Source organism: Epargyreus clarus, unplaced genomic scaffold, assembly GCF_041222505.1.
Source record: "Epargyreus clarus isolate Ecla_fem2 unplaced genomic scaffold, WU_Ecla_fem_2.2 ptg000023l, whole genome shotgun sequence".
NCBI classification, from domain to species: Eukaryota; Metazoa; Arthropoda; class Insecta; order Lepidoptera; family Hesperiidae; genus Epargyreus; species Epargyreus clarus.
The window spans coordinates 10965075-10987848 of record NW_027332230.1 but is presented as its reverse complement, the minus strand read 5'-3'; the positions used below and the strand labels follow the sequence as shown (position 1 = coordinate 10987848).

Here is a 22774-nt window from a genome sequence, read left to right as displayed (position 1 = left end):
AAAGGAATCTATGTTAATTTGCAATATAAGCAGCCAGGCATCTCATATTATTACGTTTTGATAAGTCATAAAAATAAGTAATTTACAGACAAAAATGTTTTTTGTGTATTTTCACATGTTACTCAAATATTTTTAAAATGTTAGCTAAAATAATTTAAATATCTAATTTAAAATATGACTTACAGACTGGTAGCACTGAAAGCGTCGCCGTCAAAATAATGCGTCAGTCAACTAGTCAAATCGGTCAGTCAGGCAGGTCAGGCAGGCTCACTCATCAGTGCAGTTGATGTTTCGGTTCGGTTGAAGAATATTTGATTTTAGCTAAATAGTTTTAGATTGTTCTATAACTAATAATAGTGTTTGTCATAGCGTACAACTTAAAACTAGTCTTCATACTTCCGAACATTTGTCGTGTAGTTGATGTAATAAACATCATAGTACATTTTTATAGTTGACTGTGGAGTGTTTTAAACTTGTTGTAATTCCAATAACCAAGTAAAACTTTAGCGTTTCGTAGCTCAGAAAGTGTTCAAATGTTTTAATAAAGCAGCAACTTCATTGCTTGCGTGTGTAGCAGTGACTGAGTGACTCGAAAACGGTGTCAATATGAGAAATGTGTTTAGGGTATCCAGGACGAACTTCACGTACATTCACATAGTGTTATCGTGGTCGCCGAGTAGTACTTGAATAGGTAGTTGTTAGGTAAGGACTGAAGGATGAGGGAACACAGGTGAAGGGGATCAGGCACCGTGGAGCACCTGGTGGGAGGCGGCGGCGCGGGCGGCTTGCTGCCCAGCGCCTCGCCCGCCCAGCACCCGCCCAACATGCTGCAGCCTATGGAGGAGATGATCCTGCCACCAAAGAGACAAGCTGTTGTTGATCGCCTCAGGTGAGTTGAGCATTTGCATAGCAACATCAAAAAACATGACTTTGATATGATATTAAGAATTATTTATTTTTACATTTATTTTACTAGTGCTTTTATATTTATTATTCGGCAAGAACTAAAATAATCTATTTAAAACAAAAAGTAGTGAAAGTTAAATTTTTCAACTCTCTCTGATGCCCAACTTTTAATGGTAATGTTTGAAATAAATAATTATGAATGGTTTGTCTTTAAATTGAATTTTATATAGCTGCGGAGGACTAAGTTTTTTGAGTTTAAATATGTCTCATTCTTTGGCCAAAGCCCCTGCAGACCAAATGGCCTGACAGATTTTAAGAATGATAAATGGTGAGATTAGATGAATCCAATGGTACACCTGATATGTTAAATATTGAATAGTGGTGGATAGATTGTTGGAGAAACATCATCATTAACCCATTACTGTCCCACTGCTGGGCACGGGTCTCCTCTCAGAGTGAGAAGGATCAGGCCATAGTCCACCGCGCTGGCCGAGTGCGTATTGGTAGACTTCACGTACCTTTGAGATTTCTTTTTTTTATATATAAATCTCTCAGGTATGCAGGTTTCCTCAAGATGTTTTCCTTCACCGCTGAGCAAGTGATAATTAATTTCTAATACGCACATAACTTTTGAAAAATCAGAGGTGCGTGCCTGTGATTTGACCCTCGGACCCCTCAATCGAGAGGCCGACTTTCCTTACCATTAGGCTATCACTGCATAACATATGGAGAAACAGATGCTGCATTAATTCCCTTCACTTTTTTTACTAGTTGTTTGATATATTATTATTCTCTCTGGACATCTCTCTTTAATTGTTTGGATTTTTAGTTTAGAACTGACAATTCTACCCTAATTACAAAGAACACTATTGCAATAGAGATTAGCTTAGCAGAAATGAGAATATAGGATGTAACGATATAGATCTTAATATTAGATCTCATTTTTGAGGCTAGTTGAGTAAATATTTTGTTGTAACTTCCAACAGCTTAATAACTCTTCCATGTGCTTAATATCATGATTGCATTTTTAAAATTGGAGGGACGTATGACCGCCACACCTATTTCTTGCATAAAGTAGATCTTTCGTTTTGTGGGAACACACATTTCCCACAAAATGCTGAATAGCAGGAATGACTTAAGGTAGATCCTCTGTTGTATATTAAGTTGGTTACAATCAAGGGCTACAAAACCACTTATCCGATGCACTATATAAATATATATCTCTTATATATAAAATTCTTGTGTCACAATGTTAGTTACCGTACTCCTCCTAAATGGCTTTACCAATTTTCAAAAAATTTTATATGCATATTCAGTAGGTTTGAGAATCGGCTACGATCTATTTTTCATACCCCTAAGTGATAAGGGTTGTTCACCCTTAACATTTTTTTATTTATGTGGCAACACAACATTTGCCGGGTCAGCTAGTATTTTTATAATAATATAAGAGTAGCAAACGAGCGTGCAGTCCAAATGAAGGTAACTAGCTACTGCTGCCCATGAACATCTGTAATATACCCCATAAAACATAGATATTCCTGGAACTGGAATGCCTCGGAAAAATTGTTCGTTTACTACATCGGTGTTATAAACAAATCACATTAATGTATTAATCAGTGATAATAAATTCGAACGTTACAATAAATTGTTGCAATTTAAATAAATAGTGAATTCCTGGAATATCATTGTTTATATATAAATTTTTTGATAAGTCTTATCAGCCTTTATACTTGCTAAATTCATGCAGACATATTATCAAAGTGTTAAGTATAAACATACTGGCTCAAAGTTTAAAGTAAACATGGACCATTATTACTGTTTCACTAATTAATTGTTAATTTTTAGTAAAAACAATCAATTAATTTTAAGCACTTGTTATGTTGAAGGTTGATTTGGTTAGTGAAAAAATGAGAGGTTACATTAAACTTCCTGGTCTTAAGTTACTCCTCCTGTTTTCGAAAGTTAGGTAATGCTATCACTGTCCCTGTAATCTCGGGAATAGAATAGGGCTACGGTATCCCCTGCCTGTCGTAAGAGGCGACTAAAAGGGGGCTTCCGGGGTTGCAGGCGGCAAGAGTGGGAGCTCGAACCATCCAGCAAGCAACCCCGGGAAGGACGACGGTATGTGTGGTCGCATACCGTCGTAAACACCAGATGGTGTGGGAGGAGCCAAAAGTGCTCCCCAAGGGTAGAGCCCGATCGGGGCATTGCGCTTCCTCCTGAGTTCTCCAACAAGCGTTGAGGACGACCACCGGGGGGGGTTTTAGTGCGGTAAAAATCCCACATAACCCGGCGTCGCTCCCACGTCGTCGGGTACCTTTTGAAGGTTTCTCCCTCGTAAACAAAAAAAAAAAAAAGGTAATGCTATCACATTTGCAAAAAACCTAGAATTACGAATATGCTTATTAAATAATATATCCCTTACACTCTATCTTGTTTACATTAGCCGAAGACCATTTACATAACTTCTTAACATAATCGCAAAATACTTTAAATAAGTGTCAGATGAACTGTCAAACGTACATATATTTTCTTCATTAAAAATAATATTAAGTAGAATTTTTAAATACCTATGCTCTGTCTTAAGCCGAAGCAAACAATACAATGAAATTAATCCTGTCCTCATACATATTACGATTGTAAATTCATTAGGTAAACATATAAAATCTAAACATTTAGCTTATCTCTTTTCGATTATGTAAAATACTCTAATTTTATACATTTTTTTTTATCTCAATGCCACAAAAGAATTAATGGAGCATTAATTGCAGAACATTCTATTTCATCTGTTTTGATAGAAAAGACCTTGAAGTATAAGTTAAACAAAAATGTATGAAATAATTAGATTTTCGAGTCAAATAAGATCAGAGTGAAAGGAATCTTATCATCCAAGATTCCCAATTTGTATCATTAACATGATATTTAAAGCAAAGATATCTTGCAATAAAAACATTTATACTACTACTTTTGTAATTAAATGCTACACAAATAGTATTACAATAGTTCTGTAAGAAAATGAAATTTGTAAAGTAAAAAATAAGGCAGAGAAACGCTCTTTCAGGAACAAAATTCCTAGTCTAACCTAAATTTCTAACCACTATGTCTACGACTAAGCTGCAATGCCTCGGAAACGTATGTGTCCTACCACGCCCTTTAAACCATAACATAACAGCGCTTAACACTGCTGTTAAAAATTAGGTAGAAATAGGTATGGCGGTGGTGCCGTCCTACTAAAGTGTTCTAACTTGCTGAATATAATAGGAACTAGTATATAATAAAAAGGAGATGTAAAGAGAAAAAAAAATTAACAAAAAAATATAACCGACTTCTATGTCACTATAAAGTAAAAAATAATTCAAATAAATGTTTGTTTAGTACATAGTTCTGAAGTCGGCGCTCAATACATATCGATTGATAGCCGGTATATAGAAAAAATATATCTAACGGCCGAATTGAGAACCACCTCCTTTTTGAAGTCGGTTAAAAAGTCGCGCGGAGAGCTATAACGCTTTATCCTTACGTAAGATTTCAACTTTTCAACTTTTACCAGAAGTTCCTTTAAGGAAATTTGTTCCAAAAAAATTACGTAACATGTTTCGGTTTACATCTATTTCTAATACAATACAGTGGAGTAAGACGGTTTCGTAATAGTATCGTAATACCTTTATAATTTTAGCACTTTCACTATTTGTAGTAAGTAACCTGTAAATATTTGGCTGCTTTAGTAACTGGTAAAAAAAACTGGTGCTTCATTAAAACTTTGAAATTCGATATTTAAATTCGGTAAATATGTTCTAGTAACTAATAAAAACGAATGAGAAAATAACGAAACATTTTGAATGAGTGACATTATTTTTTTTCTTCTAGCGCTGTCTTTTTTGCTATTTCCTCCTGGCCTAGATCTAGGATTTATATTTTGAAGCACAATTACGTAGCCTTAAGTAGTAACTTTTGTAAATGTAACTGTGTCAATTATTGTAAATATGACTACGACCTAAAGTACTGTTTGATATGAATGCAGCGGAACTCGAGTTCGATCCTGGCCGCGCATACATCTAAATAATTACGAAGAGTATCATAGTTTCACATAAATAAAAGTAAGATGCGAAATGAATACTTTTACTTTACGTTATTTGTATAAAAAAACGCGCGACACGTAAAGATTTATGGTGGAGCAATTTTTTTTTATATGTAGCACATTTATGTCTCGGAGAAAGCAGTGAAATATGGAATACAGATAAGATCTTTACATCTGCTGTTTAAAAGTTAAAACTTTAAAGTGAACCCAGCTTTCATTCGTACTGTTAGAAACAGAGTAACACCTCATTAAGGATATCTGACAAGTGTAAGGTTGACTCACGCGTAACCACATAAAGGTTCCATATGATTTTTTCCGATTATATCTTAAGCTTCGTGTCTATTGACAACACAACACCACCAGTAAAAATAATAAGAAGATAAAAAAATAAAGATAAACATATTGAGAAATATTTTGATATTTTCAAAGTAGTATTTCAGGGTTCACGGACAATATTTCACAAAATTCGAACTTCCGACCCGACTTCTTAATATTACAGTATAACGGAAAAAGGTTTTCATAAATAGTACAATTTCAACAAACGAGAATTGAAGTATAGTATGAATTTGCGAAATCATGAAAAGATTGGTTAAAAAATTGATGCGATTAAATAGTTAGTAAAATTTATAAATCTCAAAATAGGGCTACGGCTGATTGATTGCGACTATATTTTACCTGGTGAACTGTATCAGGTCCTAATGGGAACGCTGGCTTAAAATATTTAATAAACATTGTGTTCATCCTATATTTTAGTTTCCAGTGATGAATTTGAAAAACGCAAATAACCTTTACGCTTCGTGATTTCTTCATCATATTATTATAAATTGTTTAAGTACCTAATAAAAATCCAAACATCAGGAAAATTGTAAATGTCAGGGATCTCCCTGACTTTTAATTGTTAATGAAAACGGATATTGTATTCAGCTTAGGGTTTCCCTAAAACTTGGAATTGTTGGTAAAACCGGGCGTTCCTTACCTTTTTTATCTCAAGACAAATGTATAAATAAGCGAGCTGACCCGGAAATTCGTTGTGTTGCCATATAAATAAAAAAAAATGTTAAGGGTGAAACACCCTTATCACTTAAGGGTATGAAAAACAGACAGTAGCCGATTCTTAGACCTACTGAATATGCTTATGAAATTTGGTGAAAATTGGTGAAGCCGTTTCGGAGGAGTACGGTAACTAACACTGTGACACGAGAATTTTATATATAAGATATAGATTCGGAAAGTTTTTTAACGCCCATTCGCAATTCTAGTTTTAAGAGCTTTGATTTAAACAGGGGCGGAACCTAGACCTCGTTGCGTGAGCTTTATTTATTTATGCGGGTTTTACAATTCAGTGATCTTCCGGTTTTCATGAGTGTTCCATTTTTTCATGTAAACTAAAATTTTAGATTTTTTTGTTTTGCGTAATTTGTATAGTATAAAAAAATAAGGCAGATATTTGTTGTGATTATAAGGTAAAATTTAAACAATAAACTGTTAATTACCATTTAACCGCATTTTCTATATCTCTCCCATGTGTTTAATGAAAACTAGTTTGTAATATTATTAAAGGAGCAGGTATCGGTCGGGAAACCTGGGCCATAACATCGTGGTGTCAGTGACATTGCGTGACATACAATCGGGAGTTATCGAAGGCGTTGTTTGCGTAGCGACGCCGCATCGGCTGGTCAATGAACTAAACAAAAACACACCTACGGGCCTACAGTGAAGCGCCGTGCTATATCCCCAGTTGCATGTTACAAGCCCTTTGGCCGTGCCAATCTTGGCTTCACGTTGACAAGGCTGTGAAATTCTTAGCAATATCGGTATACATAATACCAATAATTACGAATATATCCCTTTATATGAAGGACGAAATTTCATCAAATCATTTATTTATGAAGTTTAAATTATGTGGCATAGTAATTGCTTAAAAGTATTATGTTATTTTACCTATTAATTCATTACGATTCGCGGCCATCAAGAGAAAGAGTAGTCGAAAGAAAGATCACAAATAATAACGATTTTCATATCTCCATACTAGTCCCTTTGTAAACACAAACACCTAGATCCGGAGCAGAAATCTATCTTCATTATTTAGACGTCTGCCTGGCCGTTAACTGGCTCCTTTCACATTTCTAGTTCGACACTGGAATGTACACGGTTGCTTATTAAACAGGGACGTAACATTAGAACCTGTAAGTTGGTTTTATTTAAGTCTCGGAGAAAGTGCCTAGGCAAGAGGCGCACTAGTAGGAGACACTTCTGACGTATCTAATTAGTTTCACCGGATAGACTAGTTATCTCCAGTAGACAATAGTTATATTCGAAATTTATCTGTATGCTTACTTGTGCTAGTGTTCGCAGTTGAAAATCGACCGTAATCACAAATAGCAATTTTTTTTTATAAATTCGTCAATAGCTAAGTAAGGGTTCGTACACAAAACTGCGATGCGACGTCGCATCGCAAAAATCTGCGAGCTCCCTCGACGCATCGCAAGAACTTGCGAATTGATTCGCATCGCACAGTGGTTGTTGTTGTTGGTCACCCTGAGAGACGCTACGCCGCACGATATCGCATCGCAGCAATTCGCATCGCAATTTTCTGCGTTGCGAATTCGCATCGCGTCGCATCGCAGTTTTGTGTTCGAGCCCTAAGAAAAGAAAAGGAAAATTGATCGACAAATTAAAACAAATGTTCTATACTGTTTTGTCTTTACTCATTTATACAAATGTTAAAGATTTTAGATACAATAGAGTGACGCTCGTTATTAATACTCTAACTATCCACATTTTGTCTACATAAGATATAAAATTGACAATTACTTGTATGCAAATACATTGACCCATTACTTCAATGGTCCAAAATCCTTTGACAAATAAACAAAGTCTCAAGTCATGCAGGTGGACTTTGTGCTATTTTTGTTACTGGTTAAATGTTTGATTTTGAAATAAACTTTATTTTATACCAGTTTATGTATGATCTTCCTAAGGGAAAGTGCTCCATCGCTTCATGTAGCGCGCACGCAGCATTCTCGCTATTTCTGTTATCTACCAACTAATTATAATTGTGAAAAATTCCAAATTCTATCATCTTAGATTGTTGTAAATCTATTATGGTTGAGGTGCTATGGTATTTTTAACAGATCGATAATCTACATGGAAACAATTACAAATGAAAATATTGATGGATATTTTAAAAAATAACTTTACATGTTAAGTATTTTCGTTTGAATTAAATTCTTATGTCCAACGTAGGGCTGCGACATCTGAATATCAGATTAGATGATAAGTGGCTCATAAATATACCTATGTCACACTACATTCACTCAACACACGCGTAGCGGAGCTATGTGAGCGTAGCTGATATCGCGTTCGAAACACCGAGTGACGTGTTCTGATACATGTATACTGGTTATGTAATCATGTCTACAAACCGAAAACATTACCTAACAATATTACACACTTCGACGCAAACGTTGTTGTGTTACGGGTGACGGAAGAAAAGTAATGTATTTAAACTAGAATAAGTAATTTCTATACGACACGTTTGTTTTGTTCTAGCCTGTATACGGTACAGCTTGTTACATTTTTTGTTGTTTAAGTTTACGGAGGGACATAGGTTCCCTTTGCGTGTTTTACCGGCTTTATAATGGCGAGGAACTATTTGACCTGGTGCCTACGTCACCATTCCTTCATCGCACCACTCGCCGAAGGATGAAGTTCCATCCACACCAACTGGACTCGTGGCGGTCCTCTACGGTTCGGTTTGCACGGACGTTCTTGCCACGGACGTGTAAGATGTGGAATGAGCTTCCTCCCGAGGTATTCTCGGAGCGCTATGACATGGGGCTCTTCAAAAAAGGTGCAAAAAGAGCTCTTCTTCAAAGCCGGCGATGCATTGGCGACTCCTCTGGTGTTGCAAATGTCCATAGGTGCCGTTAACTACTTTCCATCAGGTAGCACGTCTGCTTTATATAAAAAAATAATGTAATGCAATTGATAATGTAGCCATTGTAGTACTTTACCATACCATACCTTATGGGCATAGATTAGTAAAGATACTTCGCCGCCTTGAAATGGAATGAAGCCACAAAAGGCTGATTTGTCAGTTATTTATTTGAATTCTTGACAAATAAAAAACAGTTTTAGAGAAAATTTACGACTAAATAACTAATACTGCGTAATTTACATAATAAATAAATTAGTATATATTTTAGGGACATTTTGGCACGGAGACGTGGTAAAACTTTTTACGCAACAATTTCAATTTTCAAAACTACTACTACTAAGTTACTAAGATACTTATGGGTATCGTAACACTGCCAATTTTTTTTAGAGATTTAAGTACCAAACAAACATGCAGTCCATCTGATAGTAGGTGATCACTGCGTCCCTCAAACATCTTTAAGCAACTGCATATACAGCAGGTTCTATTTGAAGCCGAATGCAGATTCCTTGTCATGCGCAGTCAGTCAACAACCACATCCTTTTATCGAAACGCTAGAATTGCTTCACGCTGGAAATAGGTGTGACGGAGGCATTTCCCTGGTCGAGCTATATTGGTTCTACCTCCTTTCAAAAGTATCACAGAGAGCTCTACCTTTAAATACAATGCGCTACACTCTTAGATCAATAATAGCTGAGCTGTTGGTGATCGATTTAAAATAGGCTTTGGTCTTAAAATTATTCCTTATCAATGTTGTGTCGGCGTCTGGTAATAAACCCTGTTTAGGAGAACTTTCAAGGGCTACAAAAATCTGTTTGTGTTCGTTTGAAACTTTTCACTTGGTTTAATGAGAAGACTTTGTAAGAGCTCTTTTTGTGTTATGATTTGAAATTCAATTGTGTTTCGTATTTTTTTGTGTAGGAAATTTTTGTTTATTTGGTTGGACTGTTAATGAAAAAATTGATTCTATGTTATGTGTTTATTATATTAGGCTTATCGCCTTTTGTAAATTAATAATCAATCTTAATCAAGTTTTTACTACCACAAGTTCAAAATTTGTCAATTGTTGCTGAAATTTTGCGCTGTTATAAGCAAACTTTATCTAAAATTTATATTTTCTTATTAACGGTCGTATGTAGAAGGACGGTAGCAATACAAGTCTATTAGACTTGTATTGCTATCCAGATGGATATGTTCATCTTGTGTTCTTATTTGTGAGACAAAAAATAATGTTGCGAGTACAGAACTGACTAAACTAATACGTAAATAAATTATAATGATATTGTTTAGGTAGGTAGCAGACGAAGTGTTCGCGTTAACATTCGCTCAAGGTGACCGCTCGGAGTCGCGGCTGACTGAGCATCGGTTGAAATACTGTTGTTTGTTTGTTGCACCTACTGTGTGCCTCACCTGGTTATAAAGAGATCTGTGTCGCATTGCGACGCTTCTGATTAGTTATGACGTAATATTAGTCTGCTAAATGCTAAGTACGTATCTCGAGAAGCACACTGAATCTAAACAATATAGGTATATCTTGTGAGGACGTCGTAAGGAAAATGTTTCCACAGTACTTCGAATGATAAAGCAAAAATGTTTTCCAGTAAACAATTAAAAATCAGACACATACAGATACAATCTTCTTTATGTATCCATGTATGAAATCTCTCGTTCGTGATAATTGGTTCTAATTACTATGTGGAGTAGCTTTATAACTATTTTTGCACACCGCACTAAAAGCGGATGTTCTTAATATAGACGCAGAATTATAAGATAAAATATTCTAAACATCAATATAGTACCTATTCGACTAATTAACAAGTAACGGGATCATATGAGTTCAATATTGATCATACTCTCATATCAAAGCAAATCATATTATGCATTAAGTACTGATTAAGTTAACCTAGTGTTTTTGCTTAGGTATCGTTCTTACAAATTAAATATTTATTGGAGAAAAATATACTTTTTTGAGCAAAAGGAAAAAACTTAGGACAATTGTTTTCCTTATTGTGTTTAAATGAAACAAGTAATTACTCATTCTCAACTCAATTTAAAAGATATTCACATGGGAATTTTGGCAAACGGTAGGTAGGAAAAAGGTGTTCGCAAAGTGTTATTAAACCTACTTGTAATAAAAAGTGAAATAGAAAGATTTATGTTTCTAATGACAAAATGCTGTTTTTTATATATTTTTTCTTAATAACGTTATTTGTCGACAGGCGAAGAATCGAAACGTACCGGCGTCGGCAATCGGAATGTGTGCCGAGATTCGACCAGTCGTTCAGCGGTGCATGCGAGCAACAAAACTTGGAGACGAGCGCGCTGCAGAAGCGTTTCCTTGAAGGCAAGGCCAAGCGACAGGCCAAGAAGACCGACCGCAAGCCCGACCTGCCTGCTATTAGCAGTAATCTGCACAGCAGCGTGCATGTGAGCTGTGTGAGCTACCATACTTTAATTCATATTTTCTATTATTTTACCTTTTTATTATATTTTAGACCTGTTTTTATTTAAATCAGCATTTCTCACGACAGCGCCTTAATATTCGTTCACAATTGGCCAGGTCACCATTTCCACAACTCCAAAATGACATCGATATCCTCAACGGACATCCAATTAGCTTGTTAACGTTACGACAAAGAATAATATTTTAAATGGCAGCTTTGATTCAATGGCTGGTCGGGCATTATCAAATGACACAAACGACTTACGTTTACTCGTTGGCATGTATTGTTGTGGTTTTAACTTTGTCACTTTGGATTTTTGGATTCGTTTATTTAAGTTTTCAGTACTTAATCATCTTTTTTATTACAATCCTCTTTAATATTTTACGTTCAGTTTATTTTGCCATGACAACATAATTAGTAGATATAAACGTGATAAAAATACACATTATTTGAAGGCATTGTTAAAATCCATTGTTATGCCGTAGGTAGTAGTAGACTTTAGTTAATTTGAATCATAGAGTTATTGACTAACTCATTCTGGTTAAATTCAGTAATAATATGTTGGTGGAATTCAATATAGTGGTAAGTATGCCTCATACAATATTGGATCATAACGTTATTTATATGAAACAACAGAATGTAGGTATTAGGGTTATCTAAACTTCCGTCGACGCCACCGTGTCCTTAGATGAGATCACTTAATGCCATGACCATCTGGCAAAATTGAACATTATACCTATCTTGCTCTACAAACTAGTGTTAATTTTTTTATGTAATACAATCTTCCTCGCAAGGTTCCCACGTGCATCCGTACGCAGTTTTCGACTTATTCGCAGGTAGTACCTGCTTATAAATATTTTCGGCGACATTTTCGAGGTAAAACCTTCCTGAGTGTCCATGTAAGGGCCTATTCAAAGTGATATTGTCGTTAAAACTGACGTAGAGTGTTAAAAAAATCCATATGGCCAATCAAACAAACATTAAAAAACCAAAATGCTTGTTTCAGTATAGCACAGATAAGAATATCAGCTTAAAATAAGTTATATTTAAAATGCATGACTTGTATGTTCTGAATTTATTTGTATAGTTAAATAGTAAAGGAGCATGATTTCACATGATGGTCAGTGAAGTGACGTCATATCCGTCTCGTGTACCTAAGCGTCTCTACATTAACATATCCTTCAAACCAGAGCACAGCAGCGCTTAACACTGTTGCTATGGCAGAAAGTATCTGCTGTTAGTGTTTTTTATAACATTGAAGTAACAACAAACGACCATATCCATCTGATGGTAAATGGCCACTGCCGTCCATGAAACTGTATAAGTAACTCTATATAGAACAGAAGTTCCAACTAAAGTCAAGCACAAATGTATTATCATTCTTGAGGATTAACATGGTCGCCTTATATGAGTTAGACAGAATGCATACTGTTTCACCAACACGCGAGAATTGTTTCATGCACGTTTTGGCGGTGGTACGGTCGAATACTGGTGTCTTTATAGTCCAACTATGAAGACATCTATAATCTTTATACATAAGATGGTAATAAACTAATTAGCCGATCGCGGCGATAAGATCTTTGCGGCCAGGCAAAGAAAAAATATCGAAATTTGGCAAATTGCACAACACATATACAAATTGTTGAAAATTCAGTCATATTGTCGTGGTAGATTATACAGTGTCTAATAAGTAAACATAGATTAGTAAAGATACTTCGCCGCCTTAAAATTGAATGAAGCCACAAACGGCTTATTAGTAAGTTCTTTTTTTGAATTCTTGACGAATAAAAACATTTTTAGAGAAAATTTACGAATAAATAACTAATACTGCGTAATTTACATAATAAATAAATAATTATTTCAAATATTTTAGGGATATTTTAGCACGGAGACGTGGCAAAACTTTTTTACGCAACTATTTCAATTCTCAAAACTGGGTACATTTTCTTGTTAGGAGTGAGTAATCTTTACTAATCTATGTAAGTAAATTATAGATTTCGGATACGATTTTAGGCATATGGAAAAAATACCATACATGGCGCAGGTGATGTAAGACGATAAATGTTAATTAGTACAGAGCACGTGCGGGCAGGGACGCGGCGAATCGCGCCCGGATGTTACCCGACGTCAATTGACTTGACCCTCTGCCACCGCATCCCGTGTTTCGTGCTCATGCGCACTGGAGTCTACCATGGCGTATTAAGGACTTACAATATTAATTAGCACTTCGATACTATGTCACTGAAAATGTTGCGTTTCGGCACAATATTGAAAGGATGTTACCGACGTCAATTGACTTGACGCTCTGGCTCCGCATCCCGTATTTCCTGCGCGTACGCGCACTGGAATCTATGAAGAATTAAGAATTTACAAAGTATTCATTAACACTTCATTAATTTGTCACTAAAATGTTGCGTTTCGGCAAAATGTAAAAAAAAATTCAGGTCGTTTAATATTCTTTGCAATGGGCGGAATGTACAACTTTCTTTAGTTGTGTGACGTTGTTCGCTCATCTTTGAATTATTTCCAAGTCTTCTATCTGTTACATCGTCTTATAAGTCGTTTAAAGAGGTCTGTTCTGTTCATAATAACATAGGTTTATTGTTATATATATTAAAACAAATAATACTAACCGAAAATACAAAATAGAATGACAATATGTTTTCAGTTGAGTCTTAGATCACCTGAAATTCGGGTCAATCATTTGATCAGCTCATTGACACATTATTTCAAATCTTAGCTTATTAGGTTATGTTTAAGTAGTTTCAAGTTTTGCTGCACGATTTGTCATGTACGCACTAACAGCAGGTTAATAAATAAAAAAAATCTTGTAAAATCTTGTTAACTCGAACTGTGTCAATTTTCCATATTTTTCATCTTGAACTAGTAATTAAAGGCTTAGAAGACACAAACCGGTCATTGTTACAGAACCGGATTTCCGGTACCTGTTTACGTTCGAAACCGGTTTCCATAATTTGTACGTTTATTCATACAAAACTCAGACACTTACTTGAGGCTAATATTGGAAACGCCTGAACCTACTTTTATGGGGCTTTCGGGCAAAGTACTATGTAGTAAATAGAGAGTGACATAGGGTCATGTGTTTTGAACAGTATAAATCGATCGGATTATTATGTGTTTTGAGTACCCAAATCACAAAAATACTGTTATAGCCGTTCTTATACAAATATACAGTTTAATATATAACATGTCCTCTTGTGTATATAATTTATTCTAAGTCTATGTTTCATTTGAAAGTCTATTGAAAAAGCAGTTGTATAATAGCTACTTTTGGTTCATCTCATTTTACAACCTTGATTGTAGAACGCGCAAGTGATTGCAGATACGTATTAGGTAAATACATGTCGATATTGATTTTTGTGCCGGCGTCTTAGAGCTCTGAGCTATGAGGTAGCGAGTCTAAGATACTTATATTATTTTTGTCCATTTATCACTTTGCTTGCATTAGAAGTGTGGTAGGGCAGGGCGGGTCGGTTGTGCAAAGTGCGCGTTTCACAACGAACGCCTCGCATTGTCTCGCGCCGCTCACTGCGACGACCTCCGAGCGCGCGCTGATTTCTGAAACTTTGAGTAATCGAACCGACTGTGATGGCGAACAACCGCTTTAAACTAAGATTTATACCGTAAAACTACAAAGCCTTGAGCTGTGAATTATCCAAGGTCGGCTTAAGCTGTATTTCTATCATCGGACCGCAATTGTGACTACTGACTACTAAGTACTGACTCTCGAATTAAAATTACGTTAAAGAGGCAATTAGTACATCTTCGAAACTATTGTCGTGAAATATATGGAATTTTTCACAATGCTTTCTTTCATTTAGAGCAATGATATTTAGCTACCATGTAAAACGCAAATCATTGGCAAAAATTAAAGATGTTTCTTCGACTTAATCTCGTGACTTCTAGCGTGGGAGACCGACAGAGCCTAAGCTCTCTCTATATGAATGTGAACTATCTATATAAGACTTTTCATATCCCGTCGCTGAATTGAATGTGACCGAGATCATGACTGTAATGAATGTTCGATAGTTCACTAGTCAATATAGTTACCTATTTACAGTTGACGTGTTCGTCAATATGCTCGTAATTATGTGATGTGTTCCGATTTCTCCATATCACGACACAATCCAATGTACGAGCAATGTCGATAACGTGTTTAGGATTATGTGCCATTCTGCCATTCTTCTTTAATTTAACGAAAGTGTTTAGTTAATTAGCATGATTAATGGCGCTTTTGAAAACTGGTTTCACGTACATGTTTACTGATTTTCTGATAAGTCTGCGTTGCGCGTGTTGAGTTCGTCTACCTTGGTTTAACAATTGATTCTCTTACGTGCCTATAGGTACTGTTTTAATCTTATTAAGAGGATTTTTTTGTTTGTATTCGATGCACTCTGAAACTGCAGGACTGATTTTCATGATTTTCTGCCACTTGTGCAATGTTTAAAGAAATAAAATTTTCAAACTGATTTTTTTGTATTTGTAGAGTCAGAAAAAAAAAATTGCTACCGAGATGTTTTATTCGCATACTCCTGGCTATATTAACAAATGAATCATTTTCTCGTTACGAACATTTTATAAAGAGATATTTGCGATGCATAGTTTAGTAGAGTAAACATTATCGCGCCCTCTACGGTTAAGTTAGAACTACATACGTGTAATAATTCAGAAATTCGACTGCCAGTGAAAATATAATAATCAATGTTTGTTTACATGATAACATGTATGTGATTTCTCGCGTTCATGTAATTACAACACTCGGTAGCGTGATCGAGCGCACCAGAGAAATAAACCTTATCTTTCTCAATATTGCACTGTTGCGATGCTTGGGGTTACCTAAACAGCTCTCGTTAAAATATGTACGTAATGTACCAACATTCGTCTTATCCATCCATAGTTCAATAGTAGATCGATGTGTTGTTTGCTACACTTTTGCATAAAGAGTGAGGAGTATTTTGTCCACCCCCAATCACCTAATATACCAAATAACCAAGGCACGATCTATTCCTTAACATGACATGATAATAAATAATATTATTTAGGCGCTATATGATTCAGGTTAACTTCAAATGTTACCAAGCATCAAAGTAATAGAATACGCTAATGAAGGCGAGGCCTATAGTTTAATTGACATTTATTGTGCTAAAATTGTTATAACTGGTTTAAGTATGAAGTAATCATGGAACTTGTTCGATCACTATTCTCCTTACACGTTTCGTGATGTTTAGACACGTGATTGGTTATCGGGGTCCGATTAGCATAAGTTTGTTTCTATTGTTACACCCATATAATAATAATACTGTTTCCCATAGCCTTGTTCCGACATTCATTCGATTTCGCAAGTTTTCAACGTACCTAATATTCTCTGTTATCAATGTTTCGTAATTTATGTACGTACGTATGATAAAGACTGTGAGATTTGTACTATGAACACATTCTTTTGTGCTATTGAATATTGTACATCACCTGTAATCGTGTAAGATGCCTTCATCTTATGCCATAAATATAAATTGCTTGTTTTGTTACAGCAACAAAAATTCGGGTGCGGTGATTATGAGCCACCAGCGAAACTACAATGCGGAGGTGGCGGTGGGAGCGGGGCGGGCGAGGGTCTGACGAAATTCTCCGTGGAAATAGTCCAGCAACTGGAGTTTACCACATCGGCGGCAGACTCACAACCTCAACAAATATCGACGAACGTAACGGTGAAAGCCCTTGCGAACGCGGTGAAAACATCCGGCTCGCCGCCGCCGTCTCAGCCGCCGCGCGTGCCCTCCCCGCTCGATTGCGAACGAGAGTGCAAAGCCGAATGCAAATCGGAGGTGGCGGACGATGAATTCGTCGGCTTGGATGAATGCGCGGCCGCACTCGAGCGAGACGCCGCCTCCGCCTTCCCGGGCCTCGCGGACCTCATCGGCGAGGATGACGGGGATGACGCCTTCGAACATCTCATCACGGAGATATCCGAGTTCCCCGAGCTCATGAAAGATTTCGATCTAGACGGCGGGAAACTTAACGGTGGCGGTGGGGTCGGATGCCTGGAACCACCCGAAGGGGAGCCAGCGCCGCGGCCTTACGGCGGCGGTGAAATGTCCCCAGCTGCGCAGACACTGAAACATATGGCGGAGCAGCATCAGCAGGCGACCGGCGGCGACTGGGCGCGATACAGGGGCTACGGCAACTACCGACCGCGTCCCAACCCGCCACCGATTGATCATCTGCATATGTCGCAGCAGCAACAACTTCATCTTACGCAGCCGCATCATAACCTACAGGTATGTTTGAGCTTTTGTTTACTTTAGTTTTAGTAATATTTAAATCTATGTACGTGTAACAACTTTGTATTGCTTTTCATAACTTTTATTACGTCGTGAGTTTTACCGAAATGACATCTCTCAAAAATCTCACTCATACATATATCTCATTGATACTCGTGTACTAGTTGTTATCTGCGCGCCAAAGTTTGAAACAAGAATATTTCTGTTAGTAACGCCGGAATCGACGCTTCCATTTCTATTTGGTAAGGACAGAAGGAAATTAGGAATCTTGTATTAAATAACTATTTGTAATGCTACTGGCTCATCTGACACGTCATAAACCGAACCCATTCGGTAAATTGCGTTTAGTAATTGGAAGTCTTCTTTATTGGGTTATTCGTGACGTGAAAGGACATAAAAAACATGGGAGTCTGGTGTGGTATCGACCGGGGGACAGCGTGCGCGCGCTGCCGCTCCGAGACTACTGCTAGGAGATTCGAGACGACTGCGACCATCCGTTTTTGTCTTTCTCTAACACTACAGCTTTTAAGCTGCTTGTAGAGACATATTGACACTATCGCTAATATTCTTCATTGAAACTATCGTTAGAAGATTTTTTGTAAAGGTTACATGGTATACATGCATATTGCACATGTCTAATGTAAAATAGTTAACTTTATAAGCTAATAATTTAGAGTAATATTGTTCTATTTTATAGATTTTATACAGTCGCTCAAAAAAGTTTAAGTGATAGAGCGAAAGTTACAGTAGATCAACTTGTTGTTTTATTGAAACTTTTTGACGAATTCGGTAAGGGATTTCATGGATGCATTAGCGAAATCAAATGTGTATGTATTTGCAAGTGGTTTCATCAGTACCTATTCGCTCGCGACGTTGACGGCCTTTATAAGACAATAAACACATTTTTTCAGTGTTTCCAAAGCGGTAAAGTTGCTTTATTCATAAATTCGTCAAGTATTTGCTTATGTAGACACCTAGTAATATTTACTTGCTGAAGAGATTGCTCGAACGCGATAATCTCTGGAAGCAACAGTCACAACTGAAAAAAAGATTTTGAATTTGATAGACTAGGATTTGTTGAACACTGTGTAATATTACGGTACAGTCCTTGAGAGACACTATTTTGAAACAGCAGCGAAACGCCGTGAAACTTGTTACAAATTTGCAAAGTCAGCTTAATTACAATTTTTAAGACGGGCAGTTAACTAATAAAAACTTGTAAAGTGTAAAGTAGGATATACACATGTTTACGGTATCTACGTACACATACCTACATTGTTTTGCGAATAGCAGATGTGTCGAAAGCCACATGTTTGGATTTAAATGACGGTATAAGCAACGCCTTAGTATCGCGAGGCTGTCATCTCGATGACGGACAAGTGCTTGTTTCGTTGTTGTATTGTAGTACGAAGAATATTTTTATTTTCTTCGTTTCTGCCTATAGATAATTATAGCTGCTAAAATTTAGTGGATTGTGAAGCATTAAAACTATTCAATTTGCCTATGTCTTCAATTCAAATCATATTGTCGCTACTGACACTACCTATTTACATATTATATTTGCATTTGCATATTATAGCTATATAAAGTTCTTGATGACATTTAGAGATCGTGAACTCGTAATAGTTTAATGATTATACGGGTAGCTCTTGCTCCTGCGATCTTAGAGCATGGTAGAGTTAAATTCATCTAGATTATTTTAAATATAATAAAAATCTATAATTGAAAGGCAATACCACCACACCTATTTCTGCTTGATATAGCAGTGTCTTGCGCGAATGCGTCACCGGTTTGATTTGAATGTTCTGGTAACGAGCCACTTTACGAAACATTCCATAAGTTCTCAGAGGCACCCGTGGCCGACTTCGGAACTTAATTTATTTCTGGAGTTGATTATTGATAAATGCGTAGGTGGCATTGGTCATTAATCAATATCAGGCCTGCATGCTTGTTTGATGAAAAAAAAATAGGTCATGAATCATAGGGCTTCGTCTTACTATAAATTAAGTAAGAAAAAAACATTATGGTCGTAACTCGTCACAATCAAGTGATTCGTAACAATACTTTCGACGGAAGGGAGCAATGATAAGGCCGATGACATCACAAGTATTCGAATAAAATAAAAAGAGTAGTCCGACTCCCGTCCGATTACTTCCTGCACGGAGAACATGTGTCTCCACCCACAGCTAGCTCGACACTCCCTTAATTAAGAACGCTCTACATCTATCTGTGCTCTGTACCCTTAGTATGAGGTTTTACGTTTTTACAAAAATGACTGTTTTGCATTTGTTTACGTATTACCCATACATTTCCAATCAGTTCTGAATTTCTGATACAGTCCGCTAGGGACGCTGATTGGAAATGTATGGGCAAATACGTAAACACATACAAAAACAATATTGTCAAAACGTAAAAACTCATACTAAGGGTTATGTTGTAGTTCTGGAGTACAATACGAATAATTTAATAAATATTGCGTTTGGAGTTTAATGAAAACGTGTACGGCCATATTATATCATACTGGCTTCCGCCTGCGACTTCACGTGTAATTTAGGTCATGAGTAAGTAAAGCAAAATGGATTGTATAGAAACTTTAACTGTGATCATTGAAATGGTGTTAATGTTTAACTATCTCATATACAGGTGGATTTTTAAATATGCGTGGATGGAGAAATCCAAAACAATAAGGAATAGTCAAAATGCTTAAAGGACTCAATCTGCGTTATTCCACTATTAGATACTATCGCTTACTAGGATCAAATTCTGGGAAGTAATGTTAAATGGCAAATTAAAGGAAAAAGCTAATTTTGTAGAAAATTCCTTTTTTTTCATACATTGTCGTACCATCACAAGTATTGTTCGTGGTCATTGATCCTTAATGTTCTTTTACTTTTTCAATTAAATTGCCAAGAGCTTCCTATATAGTTACTAACGGTGACTCTACATTTTATAGTCGCTAGATACGTACTTAATAAGGCCTGTAGATAACTATATTAAAAAGCAACTCAGTACCTACTATTTCTTTGCAAATTTTTTATATTATCATGTCTTTATAATTTCCACATGTTGTAATGTATATTTGACCGCTCAATCCGGGATTCGAATCCCAGGATAAAACTTTTAAAAATTATGTGCGTATTACAAATGAAATATCCTTTGCTTAAACGGCGAAAGAAATCATTGTAAGGAAATCGTCATGTCTAAGAGTTCTATAAAGAAAGTTCTCATGAGTTTCAAGTGTGTGAGGTCTAAGTCTACAAATCTGCATTTGGTCAACGTGGTAGCTATGGCTTAAACCGCTCTCATTTTACGCCAAACCCGTGCCCGACAGTGAGATAGTAATCGGTTGACGACAACTGCGTCATTTGCCCTATGAAATAGTTATTGGACCGATATAGACATTTCACTACGAGTATTTGTATAGTAGTATAATCGGACATGGTAGTAAGTCAATTTTAAATACATATGTGTTAACTCTCAATCAATCTGAGATCGTTTTACTGTGAAGAGGGATGATATTTTTTTAATCATGCTCTTAACATACCAACCCACTCTATAGCCTTATATATCGAATCTTTGGTTCAATATAAGTGGTGATATTTAGAGAACTGAATAATGGTATATCTAAATATAACACCTTTATCACCTTTGACCTAAAGGTGTGGTGGGTGGGTGTTCGTGACGCGGGTGTGTGGGCGTGCTATATATACCGTTAGCAAGGGCTGAGGTCCGTGACGTCAGTCCTACACGAGCGGATCCTCCAGAGACCTTCGAAGGCGTTAGTCTGTATTGATTTTATATTTATTTTAAGAAAATGCAAGCGTCGCTTAAAGGTTATACTTTACTTCTAAGATAGTAATGTGTATCTTGATCTTGAATGTTTATTCTGTGAATATACGTATGGAATTAAAAATATCGAACTTAATTATATTGTTTTAGATTTAAATATTTTACGTTATTTGTAGTTTTATTTCGGTAGTAGTAGTATTGTTATCAATTTCTATCCAATAGTAACAGCCAGACTTTGCATTTATTAACGCTAATTAAACATTATGGTATTTCGTCTTCGCTCTTATCAAACATGGACATAATATATAAATATTTTAATTATTTAAGATTAAAATTAAGATTGTATACAATTTATACATTTCGACTAAAAGGCATGTTTGGCATTTGGGCGTTGTGGTCTTGTTTTAAAGTCTTGTTTGATTATGATGGGCATAAAACATATGCCTCCAGTTACTTTGTAAAGTGAGCTCTATTCTTCGTCTAGTTCGGGGACGCAGCGGTACTCCTCGGTCGGCAAACGGTACTCGCCGGGAGCCTTATCACCGTAGGTAAAGAGCTCATGGTAAATGCCGTTGTTGATTTCCGACTTTATTACTTATATGAAGAATTTATTCTTAGAATGAAAGTGTCTTGGCGTACTGAAATCACCATACATACTATAGATAAGTCATTCTGAAAGAGGCGCGGGTATTCGAGCTATACTGTAATAAGTAACTTCACCCAGCAACCGTTTTTATCTATAAATTTCATATCCGTCTTCGTTGCGAATACAAATTAATTAATGTAATTATAAAGTTGAATGTTAACTATTGACATGAAGTCATCAGATCATATTGAGGCTTATAATGTTTACGTTTCGCATGGATGTAATTGATTACCCTCTATTAAACGTTTCCTCTTATAGATACTCGCAACATTGATATTTAGATTTAATTAATGAAGTTGTTTTATCAACGCTACTAATCTATGATGAACGCGTAGAATATCGACTTTTAGACAAAAATAGAATCTGCTGCGCGGTTTTTGCCTTTTGGCTTATTAAAAATTTTCAAGTTAGTATGATGGGCTACTGCACTCTAGTCATACGTGTGTACAGGTAGGGTCGTGATAGCCGTCCAAGCTTCACGGAACGTCGATGCACGACTAGATAAGCGATGCCGTTAGCCCGTCTGGCTGTACAATACGGCTTAGCGGCTATTACGCATATTATATTGAAGGCGAGTGGCAAAATTGCGGGAGCGGCGGCGCGGCGAGCGGGAGACGGCGCGGAACAGGTTTGCGGCGCCGCGCGCTGTCGATGTGTGCTCGCCGCTCGCCTACA

The 22774-nt window shown here is 36.5% G+C and overlaps 1 protein-coding gene across 3 annotated transcripts in view; it reads left to right on the top strand.

The window, feature by feature from the left end:
• The first annotated feature begins 212 nt into the window (after positions 1–212).
• Positions 213–22774, top strand: part of LOC140751490 (uncharacterized) — a 32193-nt gene continuing 9631 nt past the window's right edge. For 2 of the 3 annotated variants that reach the window (XM_073085369.1, XM_073085368.1), the window contains exons 1-3: positions 214–889; positions 11141–11357; positions 16915–17661. In XM_073085369.1, coding sequence (XP_072941470.1) covers positions 825–889; positions 11141–11357; positions 16915–17661 — 1029 coding nt within the window. In that variant the 5' untranslated portion in view covers positions 214–824. Of the gene's footprint in view, positions 890–11140; positions 11358–16914; positions 17662–22774 lie in introns of all 3 variants that reach the window. The other variant, XM_073085370.1, reaches the window with a different exon arrangement.